General features: G+C 48.9%; 2 protein-coding genes across 2 annotated transcripts; both read right to left on the bottom strand.

The window, feature by feature from the left end:
* Positions 1 to 6,382: 6,382 nt before the first annotated feature.
* Positions 6,383 to 7,175, bottom strand: LOC128974964 (elafin-like). Its single transcript, XM_054391743.1, has 3 exons — positions 7,109 to 7,175; positions 6,790 to 6,945; positions 6,383 to 6,601 (listed from the first exon to the last, which is right to left on the bottom strand). The coding sequence occupies exons 1-3, from the start codon at positions 7,170 to 7,172 to the stop codon at positions 6,597 to 6,599; spliced, it is 225 nt and encodes a 74-aa protein (XP_054247718.1). The 5' UTR covers positions 7,173 to 7,175; the 3' UTR covers positions 6,383 to 6,596.
* Positions 7,176 to 15,086: 7,911 nt separating this feature from the next.
* Positions 15,087 to 21,599, bottom strand: BIRC7 (baculoviral IAP repeat containing 7). The gene is made up of 7 exons (XM_054392033.1): positions 21,080 to 21,599; positions 19,411 to 19,510; positions 18,040 to 18,121; positions 17,896 to 17,941; positions 16,773 to 16,985; positions 15,780 to 15,851; positions 15,087 to 15,289 (listed from the first exon to the last, which is right to left on the bottom strand). Exons 1-7 carry the CDS (start codon positions 21,597 to 21,599, stop codon positions 15,087 to 15,089), a joined length of 1,236 nt encoding a protein of 411 aa, XP_054248008.1.
* Between the last annotated feature and the right edge of the window lie 4,185 nt (positions 21,600 to 25,784).

Raw genomic sequence — 25,784 nt, 5'->3', positions numbered from 1 at the left:
GCTTGTCATTGGGCTCTGAAGCTGTGACCAGAAGCTTGAGAGGAGTTGGAGCTGTAATGCAGCGGTGCCTATTTTTTATATAGATGGAAAACCTCTGGAGAGGGATCAGGGAGATGCTGCAGTGTAAGGTCAGGCACTTTAGAGCAATGATTTATATCTGGAGAGTTTCCACATGCCCTGGTGATATGCACTGACTGCATCTTACAGCATCTTGCAATCTTCTTAGTGCTACATCCCCACCTTCCACTCTGTCTCTGCCCTGGGTGTTTGCCCTCCCACACCCAGGACATATCCCCAGAATCAAATTCAGCATTCACTGGCCATTCCCATGCTCAATGTTATGCTGCTGGAGCATCTCAGGCCAGGAAGCCTGCTCCAGACCATTCCCATCCGGGCTGGGAGCCATTCTGAGCAGGGATTACTACATAAGGGATGGCAGCATGGTGTTAGAGAACTTAACAGTGAGGTCTTGGGCTGTTCCCTGTCATTTGGCTTTGGTGCCATCATCAGCCCAGGCACTTTTCATTTTCTAGTACAGGCAAAGCCACAACAGCTGATCATCACACCCAAGCTCGCAGAGGCAGTTGCAGGCTCACTTCTTGCTTTCTCTGCCAGGTGAGAAACAGGTGGAGCTGGGAGCACAAATTTCCTTGTAATTAAATCTTACAATATGGTTTTATCATAGAGCAACCCTGAGTGCATCCAAGCTTTTGACTCTCTGTGGGCTCATGCAGTGCAGACACTTGCCCTGCACTTTGCTTTTGATAGCTTAGGTCATGGCCATAGCCACAGAGGGAGCATGTGGCCCTTGGCCTGTGCTGGGCATGACCAGGTAGGATGGAGCAAGGAAGCCTGTCCCCTGCCCCTGTGCTGCCCTGGACATGGCACTGCCTTATAAATCAGTATTTAGTGAGGGTACAAAGAGACATGGAGAAAATCAGTGCCTCCATGCAACAAAGGGGTTAGGCTAAAGGGAGATGCCATTTCCCTGAGATCCTGCAGATGATTTCATTCCACAGCAACACAGGTGAAGGGGTGGCACTGATAGGAGCAGGGGCAGACAACCTCTCCTGGGGCTCTGCCTCTGCCCAGTGCCAGGGATGGAGGGTGGCTGCTGGGTTTGGTCCCCTTCACTCCCTGCCTGGCTGTGATGACACAGCTATGCATTTCAAGCCACAACTATAAATAGCTGATGAATTGTCACTCTCATTATTTTGTGCCACAGCAGCTTCACTCTTGGTGAGCACCCAGCTCCCATGGCAGTTTTACTGCTGTGCTAGAAGAGGATGAGTGCAGGAGCAATTGCAGCAGGAGATTAATGAGGTGTGGGATGAGGGGAAGAGGCTCATCTGACCATGCAAGGGTGATGTCTTTTCGACTCCCTGCAGGAAGTTTTGGCAGTGCTGAGAGTGATCTGAGAGACTCCCTGCAGGAAGTTTTGGCAGTGCTGAGAGGGGCTCTGGCAGCAGAAAGTCTTCAGGCCTCAGTGCTCTGAAGAATGCTGGGGAGCTTGATGGCTTTCTCCATCTCATTTCTGTCTCTCTCTCCTGCAGATATCATCCCTGCATGGGCAGGGCACACCAGTCCAAGGAGGTGGATTGGGAGATGATGGAGCTACAGCATCAAAAAGATGCTGGAGTGTTTGGGATCAGGATGGTGTGTCACCCCAGAGCTTCAAGATGACTCTGGGGGCCCAGGCTGGGTTCACCTCCATGCCCTCAGTGGCAGGTCAGCCCTGCCATGATTCAGGGCTGGTGACTCACCACCAGTCCCAGGAAGGCTGCAGAGACACAGTGAGGGGAGCGGGGATGTCTGACAGCTACTTGGCCTCCTGGCAGGTGTTCCTCCACTGCTGCATGGAGGATCACCACTGTCTTCATGTCAGAGCCCAGATTTTGCCACACCAGCTATGGCTTTTCCTGGCCATACAGCTGTCATGGCTGCTTGTCAATGCATTTTTGCAGTTTTAAGGTTTTTTTTAACCAGACTTTTTTGAGAAAGTGGCAGAGAAGCAGCCAGAGATGCAGGGACAGCCCCAAGGATGGAGCTCAGTGGCTGAGCCTGCCTGGCTGGCAGAGGCACAGACACTAATTCCTGCAAAATACACAGAGAATCCCATGCTTCATCACCCCTTCCACTGACAGGGGTGCTGAGGGCACCCCACAGTCTTTTACTGATATGCAGTTCAGAGCTTGCCCTTGTAGGTAGATTCAGGTACCAAGAGAGGACACATCTACCTTTTCTCCAAATCCTTGGAGCAGTGGAAAGGAGCATTTGCATCCCAAGAAAATACATGTTAGTGGGCAGACTGTGCTGGGATGCAGACTGGCATCCAGATAGGAGCTCTGTGTGGCTGGGTCCTGAATGGAGCTTCCTGATGACATTTCAGGAAAAAAAAAAAAATCTGTTTTTACTGAGCACCGTGAACAGAGGCAGGGAGCCAGCACATGAGCTCTGAGTGCTGGCTCAGCCCCGTGCTGGAGACTGGAGCTGATGTGAGGAGCAGTCGTGCATCTCACAGCAGCCAGCCCCGGGCTCCTTAACCTGATCAACTCACAGCAACTTTTGAAGCAGAAAGGTATTTGGGCAAGGGACTGTTGTCTGCTTTTGCTCTCTCTCAGTCAGGCTCCACCAGGGTGTTTTCTCTGATTTGCACCATACCCCTGATTCGTGCCTTGAAGTTCCAACCTCTCCTTTTGCCTGTGCAAGACCCCATGGCACAGCAGTGCTGTACTGCTTTTGCCCATCTCTGCCTGATTAATGTGAAACCCAGCCCCATGAATCATTCATGAAGCTTTATTTAGTATAATGATTTCTGACATCCAGTGCCTGGGAACAGCATTTTGGGACAGACCATTTGTGACCAGCGAACTCCAGCAATAATGACCTGGTGTTTAGCCCATCTGAACTGGGAATGTGCAGAAGGGGAGGGAGAGGAGCTGGGCCCCCTTTGGAGGGTATCACAGGTTGCTCTCTAATTAGCCAAACGTGTAAAAGCTAAATATTGACATAGCTTTGTGGTTCCCCGTGTCTTGCAGTCACGTTGCATGTTATTAACCTACATAGCTGGAAGGGAAAGGAGCATCTGTGTGTGTGCCTTGGCACAGGCAGGGCGGAAGGAATTCCCCTGCACCATGCTGCTGGCGTTAATGGGGAGCTGGTGCCAGTACCCAAAGGAGCTGGGAAGTGGTTTCCCCTCCAAAGCTGGAGCAAGGGGGTGGCAAAAGCTTGTCTGGGCTGCCCTATAACATAAATAGTGCACCCTCCTCTTCCATGGCACTTTGCTGTGGGAGAGTCTCTCTGCAGGGGACTGGCCCCATTGGGAGCAGGTGTGCAGGTACCCTGGTGTCTGTGCTGGTGGATTTGGGGGTGCAGGTGGATTTATGACCCTGACCTTGCCCAGAGCATGGGTGTGAGCTGTGAGCCAGGATCTGAGCTGCTGTTTGGTGTGTGAGCAGGGGCTGGTTTAGGGCAGGTGCCTATGGGGAGTGCTTTGCTCACTGCTGGTGCTTCCTTCTCTGTAAATTGCTTCGTGTAAGTTTTCAAGTGCCTGACCAGCCTTTGCCAGAGCTGTGGTCCTGTAACGTCTCAGCTGCCTGTCTGAGGCACTCTGGGAATGGGAGAGGGAGCCACAGCCCTGCCTGCACCTGCTGCACAGCCTCCTGCTGAGCTCTCTCTCACACATGTGGTGTGGCTTACTGCAGAAGAAAGAGTTTTCTGTCTCCTCTGCTCTCTTTTTTTATGGGGACAATGGATTGCTGGCATGCAAGGATTTCCCCCAGCTACAAGGTGCTGCCAGTGTCTTGGGTTTTTGCCTTCCTTTCCTTTTGGCTCTATAGCTCAGGGTATTCCTGCCATCATGTGACAAGCTTCCTGGGTGTGCAACCTGGTGTGGCTGCAGTGGAGAGCAGCCTGGTGAGGATTTCTGGTGGGATGAAGGGAAGATGGAGCCAAGAAGCTTGGTGCAGCTCTGCTGTCTCTTGGCCATCACAGAGCATGCAGAGCTGTTCCTGTACCAAATGAAAGGGCTTCATCACAAGCAGCTTGCAAGGCTTGGCAGCAATTTAGGTAAGAGAGAAATCATAATGGGTTGCTCTGGGACTGCAGTCCCATCCCCTGCCAGGCCTCCCTGCTCTGGGGGTGCCCACCATGCTGGGGGGCTGGGTGCAGTGCACAGCTGGGGTGATGCGCTGGAGCCAGACAGAAGGAACAGCTTCTACCTCAGCTGTCTCAAAGGCTTCCTTATGACAGCAGGAAGCCTCTGCCGTGACAGCCTGGGACCTGACTGTACTAGTTCCCATCCCCTGGGATGTCAGGGAGTGTTGAATGTTTCCTTTGGGATTGGTCTAAGATTAGCCCCAGCCCCCCTGTTTTGAAGGACTATGCAGTAAGTCAGACCTGCTGCATGCAAAAGGAGCTGAGCATTTCCCTGCCCTGCTGCTGCTGTGACATGCCATGAGGAAGGTTTCAAACCCAAACACCCTTGAGTGAAGATTTTGGCCAAATTCCCAGCACCAGACCTGGTGGGCTCAACCCAGGAGAAGGTGCCGCAGCAGTGAGTCCTGAGGTGTGGTAAGGCCACAGGCAGAGAAAACAAACCCTTCCTTCTCCAGGCTGCTCTAGCCCTGGGGAAAGCAGACAACACAGCAAGAACAAGCATAGAAACATCTCTCTGGCAGAGGCCTTGCTGCTTTTCCTGCTGTCCCTCCAACCTGTACCTAGGACACAGAGGAATTCTCTTCCCTGCCTGAGACGTGGATCCACAGGATCTTAGGTCGAAGCACACTGCCAGGAGCTCACTACAGTCAGTGATGCTGCCCTGTGCATATTTTGTGCACTGCCCAGCTCCTCCTGGGTGGGTCTGGCTGCAGGGATGGGTCCAAGGGAGTCTAATTTACTGTGATGAGAGCTCCCCAATACAGCTGTGGTAGTGAGCTGGGTGCTGCTGGGAGTAATGTGGTAGACGCTGTGCCTGGGGAGAGGAGGGCAGAGGATTTGTTGATGAAACTGCAGGTGGATGGATGCAGTTGAGGCATTGCCTCAGGGGTTCCTCACTTGCAGTGCTCCCAGACTGCAAGCAGCAGGATGGATGCAGATCAGGTGTGTCCCAAAGCCATCTCTTCCTACCTGCATGAGCCAGGAGCTGGGTGACAGGGGTGACACAGGCAAAGCTAGTTCTGCCTCAGGGCAGGCAGAGGGACCTCTCCAGGCCATCACAAGCAGATGTGGAGGCCCTAGGCAGCAGATTTTAGGGGATGAACCCTTCCTGGGCTGCTGCCTCACCTTTGTCCCTACAGAGGGGCTGCTGCAGTGGGCACAGCAGCCAGTGGGCACAGCAGCCACTGGGCTGCAGAGGGCCATGCCTGGAGCTCTGTGTTTAATCAAACCAATTAGCAATTTAATCTTGTTAACAAGCCAAGATAATTGCAGTGTTATCAAATTATGGGGCTGTATGCAAATGCCTGCTTAATGCCTGGTAATGGCTGGTCCTGCTGCAGCAGGGGGGTTATGATCTCTGACTAATTTGGCTTCTCTGCCCTAGGCCATTGCACCAGCCTGGGCTGCCTCCAGGCAGGGACGGCTGGGGGCAATGCTGGGGCTCTGTCCCTGTCCCCATGGTGTGTGTGGCACAGGGTTTCCCTCTCAGAAGGGTGGGTTTGCATAAAGGTGGCACAGATATTTCCTGCCCCAGCAGGGCACTGCACTGGTCAGAAGCAAGGTTTGATCTTACTCTGAATTTGGCTGATGAGCCCCCAGCCCTTGTTCTGCCCAGCCCTGCCAGCACTTAGCTGTACCAAAATTACAGGGACCCCTTTAGTGCTGTGGGTTTGTGCCCTGGCTTGAAGCTTTCCCAGGCAATTTTCTTCAACTGATTTTTCCTCACCAGCTCAGTAACATTTGGAGTTTGGGTCTGTGTACAGCCCACCTCCTCTGCCCTCTAGAGGAGGGAACCCACAGGGAGGCTCTGCCTCCTGCATTCCCCTGCCCCCATACAGGCAGTGCCAGTCCTCTTCCACAGCCCTGTCAGGCTTGGGATGTGTCTGGGGGAACATGCTGCTCTCCAGGCCCCCTTTTATCCTTCCAGGAGAGTCTCCTATAGTGTCCCATCATGTTTTGCCCCTGCCCCTTCCCATCACTTCTTCTGGGGTTTTGTATGCCTCTGGATGGTGGCCAGCCCCTGACCACACTCCAGGTTTGCAGCTAGACTGTTTTCATCCTGTTCCCCAGGCAGAAATTCTGTGGTGAAAGCAGTCATAGGAGCATGTTCCAGGACAGGCCTGGAGAAGGGCAGAGGGAGGTGGGGAAAGGAGTCACACATCAGGAAGATCCGTGGGACAAGCTCTTTTATTTGTCAGAGCAGCAGTGGGGAAGAGGAAGAAGAGGGTGGGCAGGGGTCACACATCACGGCATGGCAGCTGTCAGGGAGTGGTCCTGCAGCATGAGCTGGCCCCTGAGCATGGGCTGCTGGCTGTTCCCATCCTTCCAGGTGCTGGCATCAGGCAGGACAAGCCTTAGCAGAGGCATGGGCAGCTGGCTGGTGCCAGGGTGGCACGGGCAGGGCGAGAAGGCTCTTGGTCTGTTCTGGGAACAGCAGCTCACGCTGGGGAAAGGCAGAGATAACAAGTTGAGTCTGGTGCCCATAGCAACCCCAGCCCAGGTCCGGCCATCAGTTGCCCTACACCAGCCTGGCAGCAGAGGGCTCTGGCAGCTGGACACAGCTCCCTGCCCAGAGCCACCGTCACCGTATCCCGGCTCTGCTGGCCAAGGTGGGTGCTCTCCAGCCCCTACCGTAGGAGAAGGGCGATGGGCGCGAGATGCATCTCCTGCCACAGAAGGTCTGGCAGCACTTCTTGTACCGCGGGCACCCCCGGTCCGTCAGGCACTTGTTGGGAGGGTTGAGCATGGCACAGGTGATGCGGACGGGCGGGCAGGACCAGGCACTGCCTGAAACAGGAGGGAGATGTTTGCTCCAGACTGCTGGAAGCTGAGGAGCCCTGGGGAGTTTACCCCCAGCAAATGCCCCATCCCAGAGGATCCCAGCAAACACAGCTCCTTCCCAGCCCCTGTGCTTTTCTCCCCCTGAACCTCACCCTAGGTCATCTCGTACCTGTTGGCAGCTCAGTGCCGAGGATGAGCATCGCCACCAAGAGGATAGCGACCACTGACTTCATGCTGCTGCGTTTCCAAGAGGTGTGAGTGGGGAGGGCTGGGGGACACCGGCATTTAAAGCCCTGGGGAGGATGGGGGTGGGGAATGGGGCTGATGTTTGTACCTTTCTCCTCTGCCATTGCGTGGGGTTTCCGGGAGCCTTTTGCACAAGATACAAACAGGATCCTTCGATTGCTCAAAAAGCAGTTCTCTTGCACAACTCTCCCCTGCAGCCACACCTGGGGCTGAGGGACAAGCCAAGGGGAGACTGTCCCTCAGGCAGGGTGGAGGCAGTGGAGCTGCTCTCCTGGGCAGGGGCATTTCTCCTGGAGATACTATGATGATGACCATGCTGTGTTTCTTTCTGGCAGTTCATCATGCGGGTTTCCCTCTGTACCTTGCTTCCACATGGAACAGCAAAACAAACCTTACAGCTTGGTCCAGGTCAGCATGGGACTGCCTATGCCTTCCTAGGGATGAGGCTTAAAGGTTTTCCCAGAGGAAAACTGCCCCAGCCCCAAAGTTGGTGTGGGGAAAGCAGCTTTGGCTTAGCCAAGGGTGAGTCTTTCCCAAGCTCTGTGGGGGTCATCTGAACCCCAGTTCTTCTCTGGGTGGCCACTGCTGTGTAGGAAGCAGGTTGGCTCTGGAAGAAGGTGGCTGCCCTCAGCAGTGTAGGAGCATGAGCTCCTCACAGCACAGTCATCAGCCAAACATCCCTGGTGTCACTGAGCCCTAACTCTTGATGCCAGCTGTCCTTACACAGAAGGCAAAGACTTCACTACCCTTCAGGCTTCTGTCTTCTCCTTCCCAAGGAGACTTACACTGTCTGGGCAAAGTTGTTTTCTTTGGGTGCTCTTGGGCAATGGGCAATTACTCCATTTCCCATCAATGGGTCAATGTTCCCCTCATGTTGTGTAACAGGTCCCTGGAGCTTTTTCTTAGGATTTCTGGTGCTTGCAGGAACCCAAGATGTGCTGAAAACTGGTGCTGGGAATGCCCCAGGGGAAGGCATCTTGCAGCTGAATATCCCATGCTCCTGCAATGGTCAGGCTGGGACAGTCCCTGATTTCACAACTGGGCAGGGCAAGGGGCTCCTTGCACAAGTCCAAGCATCACCCCTATGTGCTGCAGGCAGCTCCTGAGCCTGCTGTCATTGTTCTGCCCCAGCCCCTGGAGCCCCTGGGCCTTGTCTTACTGGAGAACTGTTAATTATTGTCCACTTTCCCTAATGATTCCGTGACTGTGTTTATCTCTTTGTAAAGTCATTTATGAAATAACCAGGAGAGTATTTGGCCAACCCAAACAGACTTTCTGGGCCACGCACCAACAATTTAGCACTTTTGATGAGAAACACAAGCATTGGATTAATTTTTAAGCAATTCTTTGGCATTCAGTTGCTGCCCGGGCTGGAGAGCACAGTGTTGTGCTCCCAGCTGGTGCCAGGGTCTGGTTGAGGCATTCATTTGGGCTGTACCTCCAAGAGAGAATACCAAGGAGCAAGGCTTGGATTCAGCTGCAGAGAAGCTGTGGCAGGGGGTGAGGGAAGACATCCATCTGAAGGACTTTTGATGGTGCTTTATCCATAGCAAGTCTAGAGGAGAGAAATCTAAAATCTGATTCTGTTGCAGACTCCCACAGAATAACCTAGACCAGGGCATTTCTGTGCACAGGACCATCTGGACTCTGTTGCACTGTGCTATGTAGGCAGTGCCCATTGTCCCAGAGTCCTGCAGATCTGTCCCTGTCCCACACTGCTCATGGAAAGCTCTTTGTGAGCCTCCTTCCTTGGCAGCAAGGACTGAGCTGTGCAATGCCAGGGATGCTGCTACTGACACTGCAATTTCCCAGCCAGGCCAGGGCTCGCCAGTGTGTTTTTTCCAGGGATGGCAAAAAGGGAAGCCAGCAGCCCTTGGTCCCATGACTCCAGGTCTGAGCATAGCCAAGCCCCAGGCTTAGGCAGGGTGCAAAAAGCTCCTGAGTGACACCTTGTGTCCCACCAAACAGCATCTGCTCCCTGCGGAAAACTTCTTTACTTTTATTGGAGCAGGCTGCCCAGAGAGGTGGTGGAGTCTCCTCTAGAGGCTTTCAAAACCAGCATGGACATTGTGCTGTGTGTGACCCTGCTCTATCGGGGGGGTTGGACTAGGTGATCTCCAGAGGCGCATTCTGACCCCTATCATGCTGGGAGGCCATTGTTCCGTACCAGGTGATTTCATGTTTTAAGCCTGACACCAAGCATGCATGAATGCATCCACCCATCCACCCACCCATCCACCCACCCATCCACCCATCCACCCACGCATCCACCCATCCACCCACGCATCCACCCATCCACCCACCCATCCACCCATCCATCCATCCATCCACCCATCCACCCACCCATCCACCCATCCACCCACCCATCCATCCATCCATCCATCCATCCACCCATCCACCCACCCACCCACCCATCCACCCACCCACCCATCCACCCACCCACCCATCCACCCACCCATCCACCCATCCACCCACGCATCCACCCATCCACCCACGCATCCACCCATCCACCCACCCATCCACCCATCCACCCACCCATCCATCCACCATCCACCCATCCCACCCCAACCCACCCCCATCCCACCCACCCATCCCACCCATCCACCCCCATCCACCCATCCCACCCATCCACCCACCATCCCACCCACCCCACCCATCCACCCATCCACCCCATCCATCCACCACCCATCCACCCACCCATCCCACCCATCCACCCACCCACCCATCCACCACCCACCCATCCACCCACCCACCCCATCCACCCATCCACCCATCCCATCCATCCATCCACCCATCCACCCATCCATCCAACCCATCCCACCCACCCATCCCACCCAATCCACCCATCCACCCACCCATCCACCCATCCATCCCATCCACCCATCCACCCACCCATCCACCCATCCACCCATCCCATCCCATCCATCCACCCATCCATCCATCCATCCACCCATCCACCCACCCATCCACCCATCCCCACCCATCCACCCATCCATCCATCCCATCCATCCATCCCATCCCCATCCATCCACCCATCCACCCACCCATCCCACCCATCCATCCCATCCATCCATCCACCCATCCACCCATCCATCCACCCATCCACCACCCATCCACCCACCCATCCACCCATCCACCCATCCATCCATCCACCCATCCCCATCCATCCATCCATCCATCCATCCATCCATCCATCCATCCATCCACCCATCCACCCATCCATCCATCCATCCATCCATCCATCCATCCATCCATCCACCCACCCACCCTTCTCTCCCTCCCTAGCTCATAGCTGTGGATGCTCCGTCGCCCCGGGGCTGGCTCCCCCGCCGCGGGGTAGCTGGGCGAAGGGGGTGCCCCAGCCCAGCACGTCCTCACTAGCACTGGTGTCTGGTGCCATCTAGTGAAAGCCGACAATAAGGCACAGCTCCCAGAGTCGATCCCACAGCTTGTCCTGGGGATGCGATCCTGAAAATCCTACTTCAGCTGCTGTCCAGCTCTTCCCCGTGTTGCCCCCGCCCCACCACGTCCCCACCGACACTTCGCTATCCCAAAGGCCACCCCATGCTGGCAGCCCCCATCAGGCCTCTCCATCCCACTGCCAGCCCAGCTCCCCTTTGTCTGCTGCTTCACTTCACATGTGCCAAAACGAGACAGGGCCAGCTGCGGTTTAATCATGCCCTCAGGGCATGCTGGTATCTGCTCTAATCAAGCCTGCGATTAAATCCCAAACTCAGCTCATTGCTTCTATGGTTTCCCCTCCCTTTTTCCCCCACAATCACAATGTGTTTTAGGGAGCTGCATACAAAGCAGGGAAGTCCCAGACCCCAGTTTATTAGGGACTTAGGGCTGACAGGAGGGCTGTGGGGCTGCTGGCTGGGATATACACAGAGCTGATCAACACTGCTTTGCTGGCCCAGCAAACACAGCTAATAACGCTACTAGTTGATGCCAGCTGGGACAAGAACCCTGCCCACAAGCCACGGAATTCCCACATTTAACTTGGAATCCACTGCTATCCATTACTTGTGGGAAAAAAAGAATACTCCTGTCCTTATAAAGTGACCACCTGAGCAATTCCCAGCTCCTCTCCCCAGAGCAGTCCCAGCAACTGTACACCACAGCCCAGGACCTGCTTTCAGTCTCCTCCTTGGCCCCAAATTTCAGTCTTAAGCACACAAAACCTTGCCATATTCCAGCTCTGACCCACTTGGAAACAAGTAATAGCATCATAGAATGCATTGAGTTGGAAGGGACCCTTGAAGGTCATCTTGTCCAACCCCTCTGCAGTCAGCAGGGACATCTCCAACAAGATCAGGTTGCTCCGGGTCCCCTCATGTTTGACCTTGAATGTCTCCAGGGATGGGGCCTCCATCACATCCCCGGGCATCCTGCTCTAGTGTTTCCCCCCTCTCATTGTGAAGAAATTCCTCCCTTCTCTAACTCTACCCTACTCTAATTTAAAACCACTGTCCCCCGTCCTAGTGCTGTAAGCCCCGTCAGTGCTCAGTGCTGCCACCGTGTGTTCAATTGTCAGCACTGCAGTTACGCAGCAGCGTGTGCCGCCCCGTCAGTGCTCAGTGCTGCCACGGTGTGTTCAATTGTCGGTACTGCAGCTACGCAGCGGCGTGCGCCGCCCGTTATTCCTCAGCGCTGCTGCCTCGTCTCTAAACGCCCTGAATGCCTGAAAAATTCTCGGGGAGTCGGTAAGAGGAGTGGGGGAAGAATTAAAAACTGTTTAAACTTGTAGATATTAGTGTGAGGAGTTAAACAGACAGAAACCTCTTGTTTTTATATAACTATTAAAAGTATGTATTCATTTAAAGCTAAAAAAGGCTTTTAAAATAAAACCCCTGTATCAATTATACTCTGAAAAGTATCTTAGAAGGTCAAAACCCGTGGTGCAATGGGCCCGGCGAGGTTCTTAGTGAGTTGGCCATGGCAGCCCTCGTTGCTATGGGGACAGGAGCGGCGCGTTGCTATGGACTCCGCGCACGCCTTGTATAGCGGCGCGTTGCCACGGATTCGGCGCATGGGTCTTAGCTTTGTTACGCTTAAACTACGGAGGCGGAATGGGATGGACACGAGTGGAGCCGGAAGGAGCCGAACTGATCCGAGCCGGACGGAGCAGAGCAGAGCTGGAAGTAGCGGAGTTTGATGGAGCCGAGGTGCATGGAGCTGATTCAAAAAGGGTCTGGCAGCCTCTAAAGGGGGTCTGGGTGTATCAAAAGATGTTTGGGGGGGCATCAAAAGGGGTCTGGAGGCCTCTGGATATTCCCTTCAGGGGACCCAGGTGGTTCTCTGGAGGGTCCCGAAGGAGTTTTGAGGAGGCGTCTTGGTGAGGCTTAGGGGTCTCTGGGGGGTCCACAGAGTATCTGGATTCTTCTGTGAGGTTGTGGGGTACCTGTGGAGTTCCAGGTTTTGGGGTCCTACAGGATTTACGGGTGCAATCCCTCTGGTTTTCGAGGTCCCCGCATGCCCGGGAACCCCCACCATGCCCCACTCCCGGCAGGTGAAGGGAGTCTGGGGGGTTGAGCGTATCAAAGGAGTTCTGGGGGCATCTAAAGGAGGTCTGTGAGCATCTAGAGGGGGTCTGGCTGCCCCTAAAGTGGATCTGGGCGGGGAGGGCCTCTTGTTTTCGGTGGTGCGGCGGAGAGACGGGGGAGATGAGGGCAGGGAGGGACTCCCCTCTCTCCTTACCTCTCTCCCTTTCTTTCCCTCTGCCCCACTTCCTCTGCAGCTACTCGCACGCCGCTGACACAATTCGGCTCCGGGCGGCGAGGGAAGCGCTGAGCCGTTTCGAGACGGGGGGCGGCCGGTGACCAGGACTGGCTGCTGGGAGGCTGCGCTGCAGGCGACTAGTGCCGGCGGAGGGGGGAAGGAGGCGGTAAGGAGGAGGCGGTAAGGAGGAGGTTTCTGCAGCCACTTAGGGTTGGCAACCCGGCGCACCGAGCCAAACCTGCTGATGCAGACTCTTAACCTAACTTGATCGGGCTTCTTCCATCCTGTTAGCTTAAGGCAAGTGGCAGAACACAATAAAGCAGTTACGAAACAAAGTCTTGCATTGGGAAGTATTATTTTTTTCTTTTTTGGGACTATTTCTCCTTTTGACCTTACAGTGCAGTTTGAGAGGTTGAGTGTGGAAAAACCACACAAATATGTTGGTTTGATTGATTTCATTCATTTAAGAGGGTTAGAGGTTGTCACGTTAACAGCAGCCAGCAACTAAGCACCAAAGAGCTGCTCACTTACTCTTTTTTTCTCTGTGGTGGGATGGGGAGAAGAATCAAAAGTAAAACTCATGGATTAAGATAACAATAAACAAAAATGTTATAATAGAGAATAAAAATGAAGCAAAAGGAGTTTAGGGGGCATCTAAAAGGGTCTGTGTGCATCTGAAATGGGTCTGGGTATAGCAGAAGGTCTTCTGGGAACATCTAAGGGGTTCTAGGGGGCATCTAAAGTGGTCAGGGAGGATTTAAAGTGGGTCTGGGGACTCTGGGTTTTCCCTGGAGGCAGGAGTGGAAGAACTCCATTGGAATTAGTTCCCCCCACCTCCTCCCCTCCCAACTTTAGTGGCCAGGATACATCACAGGAAACTTCTACTTAAAAATAACAAAAATAAATCCCGTTTTTATCTCCTCAAAGCAAGCACAGCACAAAATACTTCTGCTTTTCTTCCTAGGTAGACTTTTTCCCCAAACAATTTGCTGAATATCAACATCATGAATTTGCAAAGTGTTTTGATCAAACAGAAGCTGGATGTTTAAGAGGTGATGTTTCAGCTGGCTGCAGAAGTAGATCTGCCTTTACTGCTGCATCTACACACAAAGCTGCAGTTTCAGGAAGCTGCTTTATTCTATTAGAGATGACCCCTAGGCTTTTAAAATTCCTGAGTTTTATGTAGCTCCAGATGCTGAGGACACATAGATCTAACATCTGAGGATACTACCCTCCCCCAGTCAGGAATTTTACTAGTCAGCTACTCATACCTCTAAGAGAAACAAAATGTTTTATTCAGTGAAAAAGAACACTTAATATATAAAAAACATTTTTCCCCTTGCAGTTCACAAGCTGTAGTACTGACAAAACTTTTATTGCTACGTTACAGAATGTTCCATTTTAAATAAGAATCATCAGTTTAAGTCAGCAAACAGAAGTCCTAAAAGGTAAGTTTCCATGGTTATCTTCTAGTAGGGTAGTATGCAACATCCAGGAAAAAGGCTCTGTAGGAAGCTTCCATGAGATCATCTAATAACCCTAACCAAAAGCCTTTCACCTTGCCTAGGCAGGTCAGCTGAGAGTAGAGGTTGGAGAGTCCACAACAGGCCAGGTCTTTTACTTACATGGATCTGAGTATTACTAAAGCATTCCATCAGTTTTGAAAATTCAAAACGAGAGGGGGAAGCCAAGAGCTCAGAAGAAAAAGCTAGATTCTCCTTCCCCCCACTGCATTGCTGCTGAGTTAATTCTACAGGAGTCTTGGTATAAGAAAACTCCCATCTTGACTCAGACTCAGTGAAGGAAGCCATCAACCCCAGCAGAATCATCTTGGAAAAACTGATAAATGAGAGAGACACTGCACTGAAAACAGCCCTTGATTTCAGCACAGGGCAGGGATTCTTTTGAGAACAAGAATTTAGAGAAGGAGAATCTGTCAAGAAAAGTGTCTTCTTAGAGGACAAAAACTAGCAGAATTTTCTGGAGCACTCCTACAGCAAGGGTACAGCATAACAGCAACTCTTACTAGAAATACTATGCATAGGAGGCACATTTAATAAAGTTTTACACTTGGGCTTGTTCCAGCATCAAACTGTTTCCTTATTTTCTTCTTCTGATGTGTTATGAGTTGTAGAGAGTATCTTTCCCTTTAGGGACTTCGTTGTTCAGGACACGATGGTTTAAGACATGAAAGTCCTCACACTTCCCTGGATGACAGCTCTGCAGATGGGACACAATCTCAAATTGAGGGCACATTCTCCACAAGCTACCAGGTGGCCACAAGGAATAAACACAACAGACACATCTCTGTCCATGCACACTTTGCACATCCTTTCCTCTTGCAGGCGTCGGAGCTGTTCCTCTGTGCTCATCTGATACTCATCTTTACCAAAAAGAGGGGAAAAAAAAAAAAAAAAGCCCAAACTTAGTGTTGTAACAGCTCCAGAGTGCCAGTCCTGTCGTTTTAGGAAGTTGCAATGCAACTCACTCAACATTTTGTTCAGAGGGTGAATGAAAATGGCAAAAGTACCTCACAGGCAAATTTCATTTAAGCTGAGAAACTACAGCTGTTCTAGACTCTAGCTGATCTCCAAGATTCAGCATATCTACACATGCTGGACTCAGCAGGGATAGAGATCAGCATCTTTTTACTTTAATATGTCAATTATCCTGATAAATCAGCTTGCTTTATGTACAACAAATCTGCTTCACAGTGAAGTTACACAAAATCCTGAATCAGGAAAAAACCTCTGGTTACCATTCAAGTCAGCACACATTCCCCTTCACAATAAAAAGATGAATGACTACAGTGCCACTGCTATCATCACTATAAAAATCATCCCAGTTTCCCAACCAGGGTAAATCTACTGTACCTGATTCCTTTAGTTGCACAGGTGGCAATTCTTCTCTTGTAACTGATGTTTCAGCCTCCCTCTGACCAGCACCTGTATAACCTGGAAAGAAGATGGCATTAAATCCTACCCCATCCCTCCCTCTCCAGACACTGCTGTTTTAAAAGATTAAATATCCTGGATTTCAGTAGCCTTAAACATCTCTACCCTGCTATTAACTTCACACACTCAGCTTGGTAAAGTTGATGTTCTCTGTGGTGCTTTAGTCATTATGTATTTTAACCTCCCCCACCAAGACATGTCCACATCACATTGTCTCCTCTGCAAAGCTGGCTTATCTGTCAGGCAGCAGAAGCTATCAGCTGCTGCTGCTGTCATTCCTGTTCCTGTGCTACTACTTAATCACACTTTCAGCTTGTGGAATTCTACCCCCCTTCCCTTAGCTAAGCTAAAGATGGCAGACTGATGTGTAGAGAGGAACTTTGGAAAGCAGGGTTGCTACTAAAAAAGCCTGTGTGGAGCTGCATCTTCCAGTAAACTTCACAAAATAGGTAACATAAGACAGGTACAGATAGGGAGAATATCCAAGCAGACAGGAAATATGGCTATTTCTGATCAAGCCATTGATTTGGTTTTGGCTAACTCCTCCATCCTAGAAGCTTTGCTTCAGACAATTGCCTCTGTCTGCATCAGATGTGAATGTGTGCACAAGCCTCCACACCACACAGCTGTCTGTCTGTTACTGCAGGTCTGAAGGCAGTAGAAAATATGGAGGATCTACACCACAGCCTCCTGGAGGCAGATACAGTTACTGACACCCCAGTAATCACAGCTCCTTCAGGTTTCTTTAAAGCAGAAATTCATTCTTCAGCCTCTCAAAGAAAGGAAGGCTTGGGTATATCATTAATTGCCACTTAGGAAAAGAGAAGGCAGGCCCACAAGACTCAATGGTGCTCAAGATGAAATAAGAGGTTAACCATTCACCAAGAACATGGGTGTGTGAGTCTGGCCTACCTCTGCTTTCCTCTGCATTGCTGACTTCTTCCTCTAGTCGAAGCAGATCAGAAATCAGCTCAGACTCAGAGAGGTATGAAGTCCCAGTCAGCAAGTATTTGTTAGCTATCATCTTATACACCAAGATGGGCTGAAAGCCCATCTCCAGCACATTCTGCACTATGTTAAACTCATCCTGAGGAAGCTCTTGCAATTCCCAGTTCCTTGGAGGATCTGTAAAGCAGTGAGCAGATACTTTATCAAAAAGGTGGAACTTTGAGCCAAAAAGTACATCACCCCCTGAAGCTGTTACATAAATAAAATGGCATTAATATATTCTAGAACATTCCTCAAGCTATCAACATAACTAGATCAACATCTGGATGTACAGTTTTTACTTTCCACAAGTCAAAAGCAATTTCATAACAACCAAGAGTGATTTTGAACTGTTTATTCTATTGTATCAGTGAATTAAGTCTCCCAAGCTTGGCCTCAGTCCAGAATCCTTATCTATTTTTCTACATCCCAGGACAGAAGTCTCAAAACCCCTTTAATGAAGATCAAGTGGAACATCCCAATTGAAGTCTCTCCTACCTCAATCCAGCCCAACCATTTATCAGTAAAGACAGAAGAGGGAAATTCAGCTGGCAGCCTGTTCAAAGGCTTCAGGCTTTTTTGAACTCATCCTGTTGGATAGGCTCTTCAAGAGAGTGGGAAGAATCAGTTTTCCACAGTTATGGGAGCCAATTTCAACTGCTCAAGTTTCCAGGAATGAATGGGAATAGATCACCAGGATCCCCACTTTGGTGAACAAGTAGGGCCTGTAGCTGAAGTTTAAAATGCTGTAGTGTTAAAGACTCCAGACAGACAATCAAGAGCACAGACAAGTCAAAGGAAGGTTAGACAAGCACCCAAAAGTCACACAGTTATCCAGGCTGGCTAAACATCTCTGATCTTAGAGGTCTCACAAGAGCAAGCAATTTTGCTTCTTGTGCTAGAGACCATTTTCTAGAAATAAAGTGCAAGAGCTTCTACAATGTCAAAGCATCACACACACATCTACAGGAGATGAGCTGGAGAAGGGCACCAGAAGTAAGACTACACCACTTAGAACAGAAGACAAAACAGCAGTTACAGCACTGACCTCGGGAAGCAGAGGAGTCATGTTCAGGCTGATCCCAGGGATCTCTCTAAAAACATCCCAAGAGAGTTAGAAAAAAGAAGCACTTGTTCAGAACTCCCTGTATCTGCCAAACCCCCACCCACTTCACACAAAGTAGTGACTCACTGGAGATAGCAGGGTACTGGAAAAGGAATCCTGAACACTGTTCACATATTCACTTCCTCTTGCCTGCAACAAGAACTCACACCTGTAAACAGAAAGATTTATAGATAGGTTAGTACAGGATCTTGCAGGTGAAAGCAGCAGCAGCAGTCTGAGCTTCAGAAGCAAGTGGTGCTATTGGGTTAGGAGAAATTCATTACAGAGGGAGTATCATGGTCTCTTCCCCCCTCATTTGCATGAAGGGTAACAATCATGATCCTCCACCACCTGAATTCAATCTCCATGTTTGGCCCAAGATGAGCTCAGTTGCAACATCCTTAGCAAGAGATCACAGAAGATGTGATATCAGGATAGCTTGGGTTGGGAGAAAGACCTTTAAGATGGAGTTCAACCACAACCTAACTCCACCAAGTGTGGTACTAAGCCATGAAGACTAGTTCACAGAAAAACACACTAGAACTGCTATAGAAAAAAAAAATCAAGGTCTGCAATCTTTCTTTTTGTACCTGAGAGTAGTAGAAACCAAAGCTGCTCTCTGACAGCAAAAAAAGTGATTAATTGAACTTTTAGACAGTGAACTCTAAGTCTAGTTAGAAGATCCCAGGTTTGACCTGTGCCATTCTGGGCTTGGACATTTGATTTGGTTTTAAAGTGAGAGTCTAACTATTTAGGCTTAGTAACTCATATTTGTATAGTTCTTAAATAATTACAGCTTAGACCACCAGCAGGTTTCAACATTAACACAAACACTCCAGAGAAATCAGCCTTTAAAAGACAAGATGTGGTGATGCCTAATGGGACTGTCTGGAGTCAGTAGACTACTGTAAGGGTTAGCACAGGCAGAGAGACACCAGAGGCACATCAACTACCTCTTTGAGGAGGATGTAAAAAGAGAAACAGGGGAAGAGGGACAATTGAAAATATGATGGTTAGCTTTTCAAGCTAATATTGGATTCCTCTACCTGTGAGGGGAGTGGGAAGGTACTTTGGAAGGCACTACAGACTAAGTGGGAGACCTAGAAATAAATTCTCCACCTTTACTCACTACTGAGATCTGAAAGCAGTCCCTTGCTGTAAAACTTTGACCTTGAAGATTCAGAACATTTGAGATTTGGGGGATTTCCAGAGTTGCACACTGTTGGAACAGTTTATGCAGTTAAAGATAATTGAACACACCTGACTAACTTTTCACCTATTCTAATTAGGCAGAAAAATCCAGAACTAAGCTAAAAGAGTCTGGAAGCAGCACTTATTATCAACACATCTTCTCTCAACCAGGGGTAATTCTATCTTGATAGACTAGATCAATGTGGAATGCATGGGATATTTTTTGGTCTTGTTACAAGAGACATCTGTCAACCAAGACTGACTTACTCTGGATACCATTTGGCATGTTCCCTCCAAGGATCATCTCCAAAAGACCAGCTCCTCACACCTCCATCACAGTGAAAACACCTCACTACATCATCTTGCCCTGAAAGAGACATCAAAAGATTATTTGATAACTGAAACACTTCCAACTATGCTCTGCTAGCCCCAGAGGAGAACCTGGGGAGAGATTCAGCACAAACCAGAGGCAACTGGATGAGCACATGACAATTGACCAATGCTGTGCAAGTTGTATAGGGGCAGGAAATCTAATGAGAGTTTGAACTCCCAGAGCTGCAGCTGGTTGAGATGATTCCAGAGCTGGGTCACAAGCTAACAAGCAGCACATGTGAGCACCATAGCTCCCATGTAAACACACCTAGCCCTTCTTGCCTGCATTTAGAGTAATTAATTATACCCACAAACACTGTTTTCTGCCATAATCAGCAGCAGTAAGATGACATACTCAGCTTCTGTCTCCCAGGTATAAGAATTTTCCACAACATGGTCCCACACCACTCATCTGCTACTCTACTACTCTTGACAAATCACAGAGAAAAAAAAGCCAAACATTTAAGATCTGCCTACAAGCACCCTGCCTCAGGGGCAAACAAATCATGTCAGTAAGGCTGCCAGTGAGTTTGGGTCACAGACAAGATCTTCCAACTCCTGTTGTGTTAGAGAAGTGTTGGATTAACTCAGTTCCAGAGCTGTTCTGCTCAAGGGACCACAGGAAAACACGACATCAGACTGCTGCTGCCTAATGAGTCCCCAAAGTCTCTGTGCTGGGCTCTCAAACAGCTGCTCTGCAAGTGATCAATCAAATCCAACACAAACCACAAAGGTTTTCAGCTGCAGACACAGAGCAGCAGTATTTTAAGGGGGCTACAAGAGAGGGACTTGCTATAGAGGCATGTAGTGACAGGACAAGGGGTAATGGCTTCAAACTAGAAGATGGATTTAGATAACACAGGAAGATATTCTTCCCTGTGAGGGAAGGTTGCCCATTGAGGTTGTGAAGGCTCCAAGACTGGAAATGTTCACAGCCAGGTTAGATGGGTCCTTGAGCAACCTGCTCTAGTAAGTGTCCCAACCCCACTGCCACTGGTAGGAACTAGATGATCTTTAAGGTCCTTTCCAACCCAAACTAATCTATTACTCTATGATCCTATGCTGATGCATACATGGATATCAAAGGCTGCCTCAAAAAGCATCTTTTTTATTTCTGCATTACAAATCTAAGGTCCTTGCAGCAACAAGGCCCAGTGACAGCCAAATGAGTTATTTTTTGAGAAGGCTTGAGTGCAAGACAGAGCTTAGACAAACCAGAGCATGCCAAGCAAGTGCCTCAAATCCTTTAGAAGCACAAGCAATAAATAGCCTCACTAGACCTTGAAGTACACACTTCCCTGCTAGTAAAACCCATGTTTAAGACATGTCAGTTTCCCACTCCTGCTGCTAAAGGGACAGACTCACCAGTGGACTCCCCAGTAACCAAGCTGGGGTTCACATCAAAATTAATTCAGCACAAACAGCAAGTGAAACAGCAGAGGCTGAAGGAAGGATGTGGTTTCCAACTACTCTACTCATACTTGCAAGTATTTCTGCAAGCAATAAAAAACAGAGATACCTTCAAAGTTTAAGTAACAGTTCAACATCTGCCTGGAGTACCTACCTGTGTAATAGAAGCCTGCTCTAGCCAGTTGCTCAGGAGGCATGTCAGTATATTGTGGCCAGTTCTGAAATGTTGATAGTCTCATCTCCTCTGTTGCCATCTCTGGGTATTCTGGTTCATTAGGCAGAGCTGTCTCTTCACTCTCTATGCCCTGTGAAAGACTGAGGAACTGCCCATCCACGGTGTCAGAGATTTCCTGAAGTGGAAGCATCTCTTGGTTTCCAACATCCTCACCACGAATGAATTTACAGGAAGGGAAGAATTTCAGGTGCTCTGCTATTGGGCAGTTACCAGGTGCCCAGTCCTTCAGGACACCACCACAGCAGAAACACTGTACATCATCTCCTGGACCCACAAAGAAAAAGCCAGCCTTGACCAAATCTCGTGGAGACATAGGTGAGGTGTCTGGCCATTGCTGGAATGTCCTCAGTCTTCTTGCTTCACTCCTCATGCTGCATTCAAAGAGCTGGCAGTAAGCAGCCCCAAGCTCAGACTCCTCTGCTGGTCTCATGTCCCCCATGTTCTTGTTCTGAAAGAGGGTGAGATAACCCAGAGCAGTCAGCTGGATCCCTGTTGTCAGGCAGCACTCACCCTGTGGTATTTGTTCCTCATCCCCATGCACATTCCAGAAAGCTCCTGGTCTTGACAAAGCTGAGCTCATTTCAGGATTGCAGCCCAATCAGGGATCTGGTGCTTCTGTACTTTGCTGTTGAACTTTTGCTGAGTCCTCACTGGCATCTGAAGGGAAGAGGCCAGCACTTTCCAAGCCCCTCTCACAAACTACAGGAAGGATGCCTGCAGGAACAGACAGTGCAGGGGGGAGGACAGATCCTGTGCAGCCTCCCTTACTGAGCCAAACAAGCTTCCAGCATCTGTGGGATAAACCCTCAGCCATTTTGCTTGGTTTTTAAGCTAGTATTAAAAAAACTTGCTTTCCCTCCCCCCCCCCCCTTCTTTCTCCTAAAGCCAGATTTAAGAAGATATGCCATAAAGCAGAGGACAGCCACATCCAAACAAGTAACTTCTCAGTGTTCATTTCACAGTCAGGCACCACACAGAACTAGATTTTCCACAACTTTATTCTAATAAACAGTTAATATATAGAAATAGCTCTAGGAAAGAAAGCTTCTCCACGACAGCCAAAGATAATTAGATTCAGTTTCTACTGGGAGGTGTCCTTAAATCAAGGACAAGACACTTCCTGTGCCAGTTCTGAGAATGTGTGAAATTAAAGAAATTAAGTCCCCAATTATCCAAGCCCTCATCCTACTTGAGATAAGAGCCCTTCCTTGTGCAAGTAAGCTGAATTGCAACCCAGCTGCTGCTTCTAATACTTTCTATATGGCTGGCACAGACTTTCAAAAGGTCATGCAGTTACACAGCTGGGAATCAGGATCAATTTAACTAACCACTCTGAGAGAACTCTTTTGGAGTGAAGTCAGTAGACCAAATGCTGGGTGCAATCAAATCCATTCTAAGTGCCCTGAAAATCCATTCCTCACCTAATCCAACAGGTCAGTACATGCCAAAGAAGATCAAACTATATACTAGTTACCAGAGCTAAGCATTCTAAGCACACAGACCCAAAACATCAGATAGGAAAATAGTGACTTAGGAAAAAAAAAAGGATATATATATACATACAGAACCCTACAAAGAGATGATTGTACAGCTGGTACACCACGTTAGTAAGACCAGAGACAACTACTGCAGTGCACTCTTGAATAGGCACACTGTAAAAAACAATCAAGTGGAGACCACCAGACCAGCAGCTACTCTACAGTAAACACATTTAAGAGGCACTCAGGCCAGGAGCATCTCTGAAGTACTCTGAGTTAAGTGCTGCAGTACGTTTAGAGGGGGAGAAAAAAAATACTTACAGGGTATTTTAGTTGCAAGACCTGTAGCCAGAGGTAACACACCCCATTCTTCATGGGCACTACACATTCATGGAGATTTTAAAAGCAAAACTAAGCTTGCTCAAGCACATGCCTCTCATGGTTAAAGATACCAAGACAGACAGACAGACAGACAGACAGACAGAAAGACAGAAAGACAGACAGACAGAAAGACAGACAGACAGACAGACAGAAAGACAGACAGACAGAAAGACAGACAGACAGACAGAAAGACAGACAGACAGAAAGACAGACAGACAGACAGACAGAAAGAAAACAAAAAGTAGCTCCTGCCACCCAGCAGAATGCAAGCAAAGCAAACTTGGGAGCATACTTTTCAGCCTGAAGAGCAGATTTTGCTCTCAGGACACTGAAGAGCAACAACAAAACTTGCTTGCTGGCCACAGCACCACCACAGCAGTATTACTCTCACCTTGGGCCTTACCAAAACTGAAGTTAGTAGTTTTAAGCTGTGAAAAACAGTGTTTTCAACCCATAAGGTGACCACATTATCACAGCCTATTTGCACTTAGGGAGTATACAACAAAGCAAGCTTCACAGCAAAAGACAAAGAGGGGAAAAAAGTTTCTACCCAAAAGCTTAACAAGAAATCAATCTGGTTTTAAATAAGATATGCAGGTATATATATATATATACATTTATCCTACTTATGAGGAATCCCAGTTTGGTTTACCTGCATTAAAGGCATGTATGCACTCTGCAGAAGATGCACCAACCTGGCTAACACAGCTCTCTAAATCAAACTGATGTTTGAAATGGTTACACCACCACAAGCCCATATTTAAGACCTACACAGTAACACACTTCCAAAGTGACATCAACCATTTGCTAGAATTAATAGACTAAGACATAAACTTACCTGCTTAAAAATAATGTATCTATAGAAACCTACAAAACCCTCCAAGAATAAAACTCCCAAGCCTCCAAGTTTCAAACTGTCTTGTGCACTTGCAGGCACCTTAGAGCTCCCTCTCAACAAAGCCAAAATCCTTTCAAGGTGAAAGTAGCCTCAGCTGCCACAGGAGCCATTTATACAGTTTCATTTTCTCCAGCTGGCTGGGTTTGTGCTGAAATTCTCTACTGGCCACACACCACATTTCACCTTGATAAGTAGGTGTTAGCAGGGAAGGGACTGCTCAACCTTCTTGCTGTGGCTCAGTGTTAAGAGCATTTGTGTTTTACAACTTGCTTTCATGCATGTTTTGTACCTTACAATATTTAAGAGAATGTACTAGAAAATCAACAGATAAAGAGCCACAAGTGTTTACTCAGGGCAGCTGGAATAGGCTGCATTACCTTTTAGAATCATAACATTGTTAGGGTTGGATGGGACCTTAAAGATCATCCAGTTCCAACCCCCCTGACATGGGCAGGGACACCTCACACTAGATCAGGTGCCCAGAGCCATATCCAGCCTGGCCTTAAAAACCTCCAGGGATGAGGCTTCTACCACCTCCCTGGGAAACCTGTTCCACTGTCTCACTACCCTCATAGTGGAAAATTGCTTCCTAACATCCAATCTGAATCTACCCATTTCTATTTTTGTTCCATCCCCCCTAGTCCTGTCATTACCTGACACCCTAAAAAGTCCTTCACCAGCTTTCTTGCAGGCCCCCTTAAGATACTGGAAGGCCACAATAAGGTCTCCTCAGAGCTTTCTCTTCTCCAGACTGAACACCCCCAGCTCGTTCAGTCTCTCCTTATAGGAGAGATGCTCCAGCCCTCTGATTATCCTTGTGGCACTTCTCCCTTTTCTTTGGGAGTAAACGCTCTTTTACACCATCACATCTTCACAATCTGAATTCTTTCAATTCCTTTGCCACCCTGTGGTCACAATTTAGAATGAAGGATTTTAAAGCTACTCTTGAAAGTTGCAGCTGCTTGAAAATGAAGATGTGTGCATCTCATTCTAAGCCACATGCTTGATAAATCCCAGGTCTCCATGCTAACATAAGAACTTGGGTGGTTTGTGTTATGAAACATGACAAATTGGGATTTTTCTTTTAAGAAAAACCTAGAGCCCTTTTCATATAGCCCAGCCATTTCAATTAAAAGAACAGTGTTGCAATGTTTTAATTAAATAGGTGTTAATGAAAATCCCTGAGCAGCAGAGGGCAGTGCCTATATACAAAATTTACAGACTCCTGCACCAAGCCAATGTGGTTCTTGGGGTTTTGTCCATAATGAATTTCTCTGCAATTGCACATTATTTTCTGTTTCATAGGTCCTCTCCTTTAGAAGTCTCTACTGGTTTTTAAGGAATGTATCCTAAAAATATGATACAGAGTTAAGAAAATCCCTCCTACAGCAGGTGTTTGGGGACTTTGCTAATGGGTTGTAGTGAATCACCTGGTAACAGATGATTGATGGGACAGGCTGAGAGAGTTGGGGGTGTCTAGCCTGGAGAAGGCTTCAGGGAAACCTTCCTGTGACCTTCCAATATGTAAAGGGGCTGATAAGAAAGTTGGGGACAAATCTTCAGCAGGGCCTGTTGTGGCAGGACAAGGGGTGCTGGTTTTACACTAAAAGAGGGGAGATATAGTCTAGATAGAAGTAAGAAATTCTTTACAATGAGGGTGGTGAGACACTGGAACAGGTTGCCTGGAAAAGTTGTGGAGGCTCCAAGCATTTAAGTGTTCAAAGCCAGGTTGGATGGGGCCTTGAGCAACCTGGAATAGTAGGAGGTGTCCCTGTTCTCCAGCCATACTCTTTGATTATGATTTCCCTTCTCATGTTTTCACAAACAAGGTGTCAATGACATGAAGAACAGATACTATTTCTGCGTG

The sequence above is a fragment of the Indicator indicator genome, chromosome 24, assembly GCF_027791375.1.
Source record: "Indicator indicator isolate 239-I01 chromosome 24, UM_Iind_1.1, whole genome shotgun sequence".
In the NCBI taxonomy this organism is placed as follows: domain Eukaryota; kingdom Metazoa; phylum Chordata; class Aves; order Piciformes; family Indicatoridae; genus Indicator; species Indicator indicator.
Note: the sequence above shows the minus strand (reverse complement) of the source record. Positions and strands in the feature narration are given on the sequence as shown.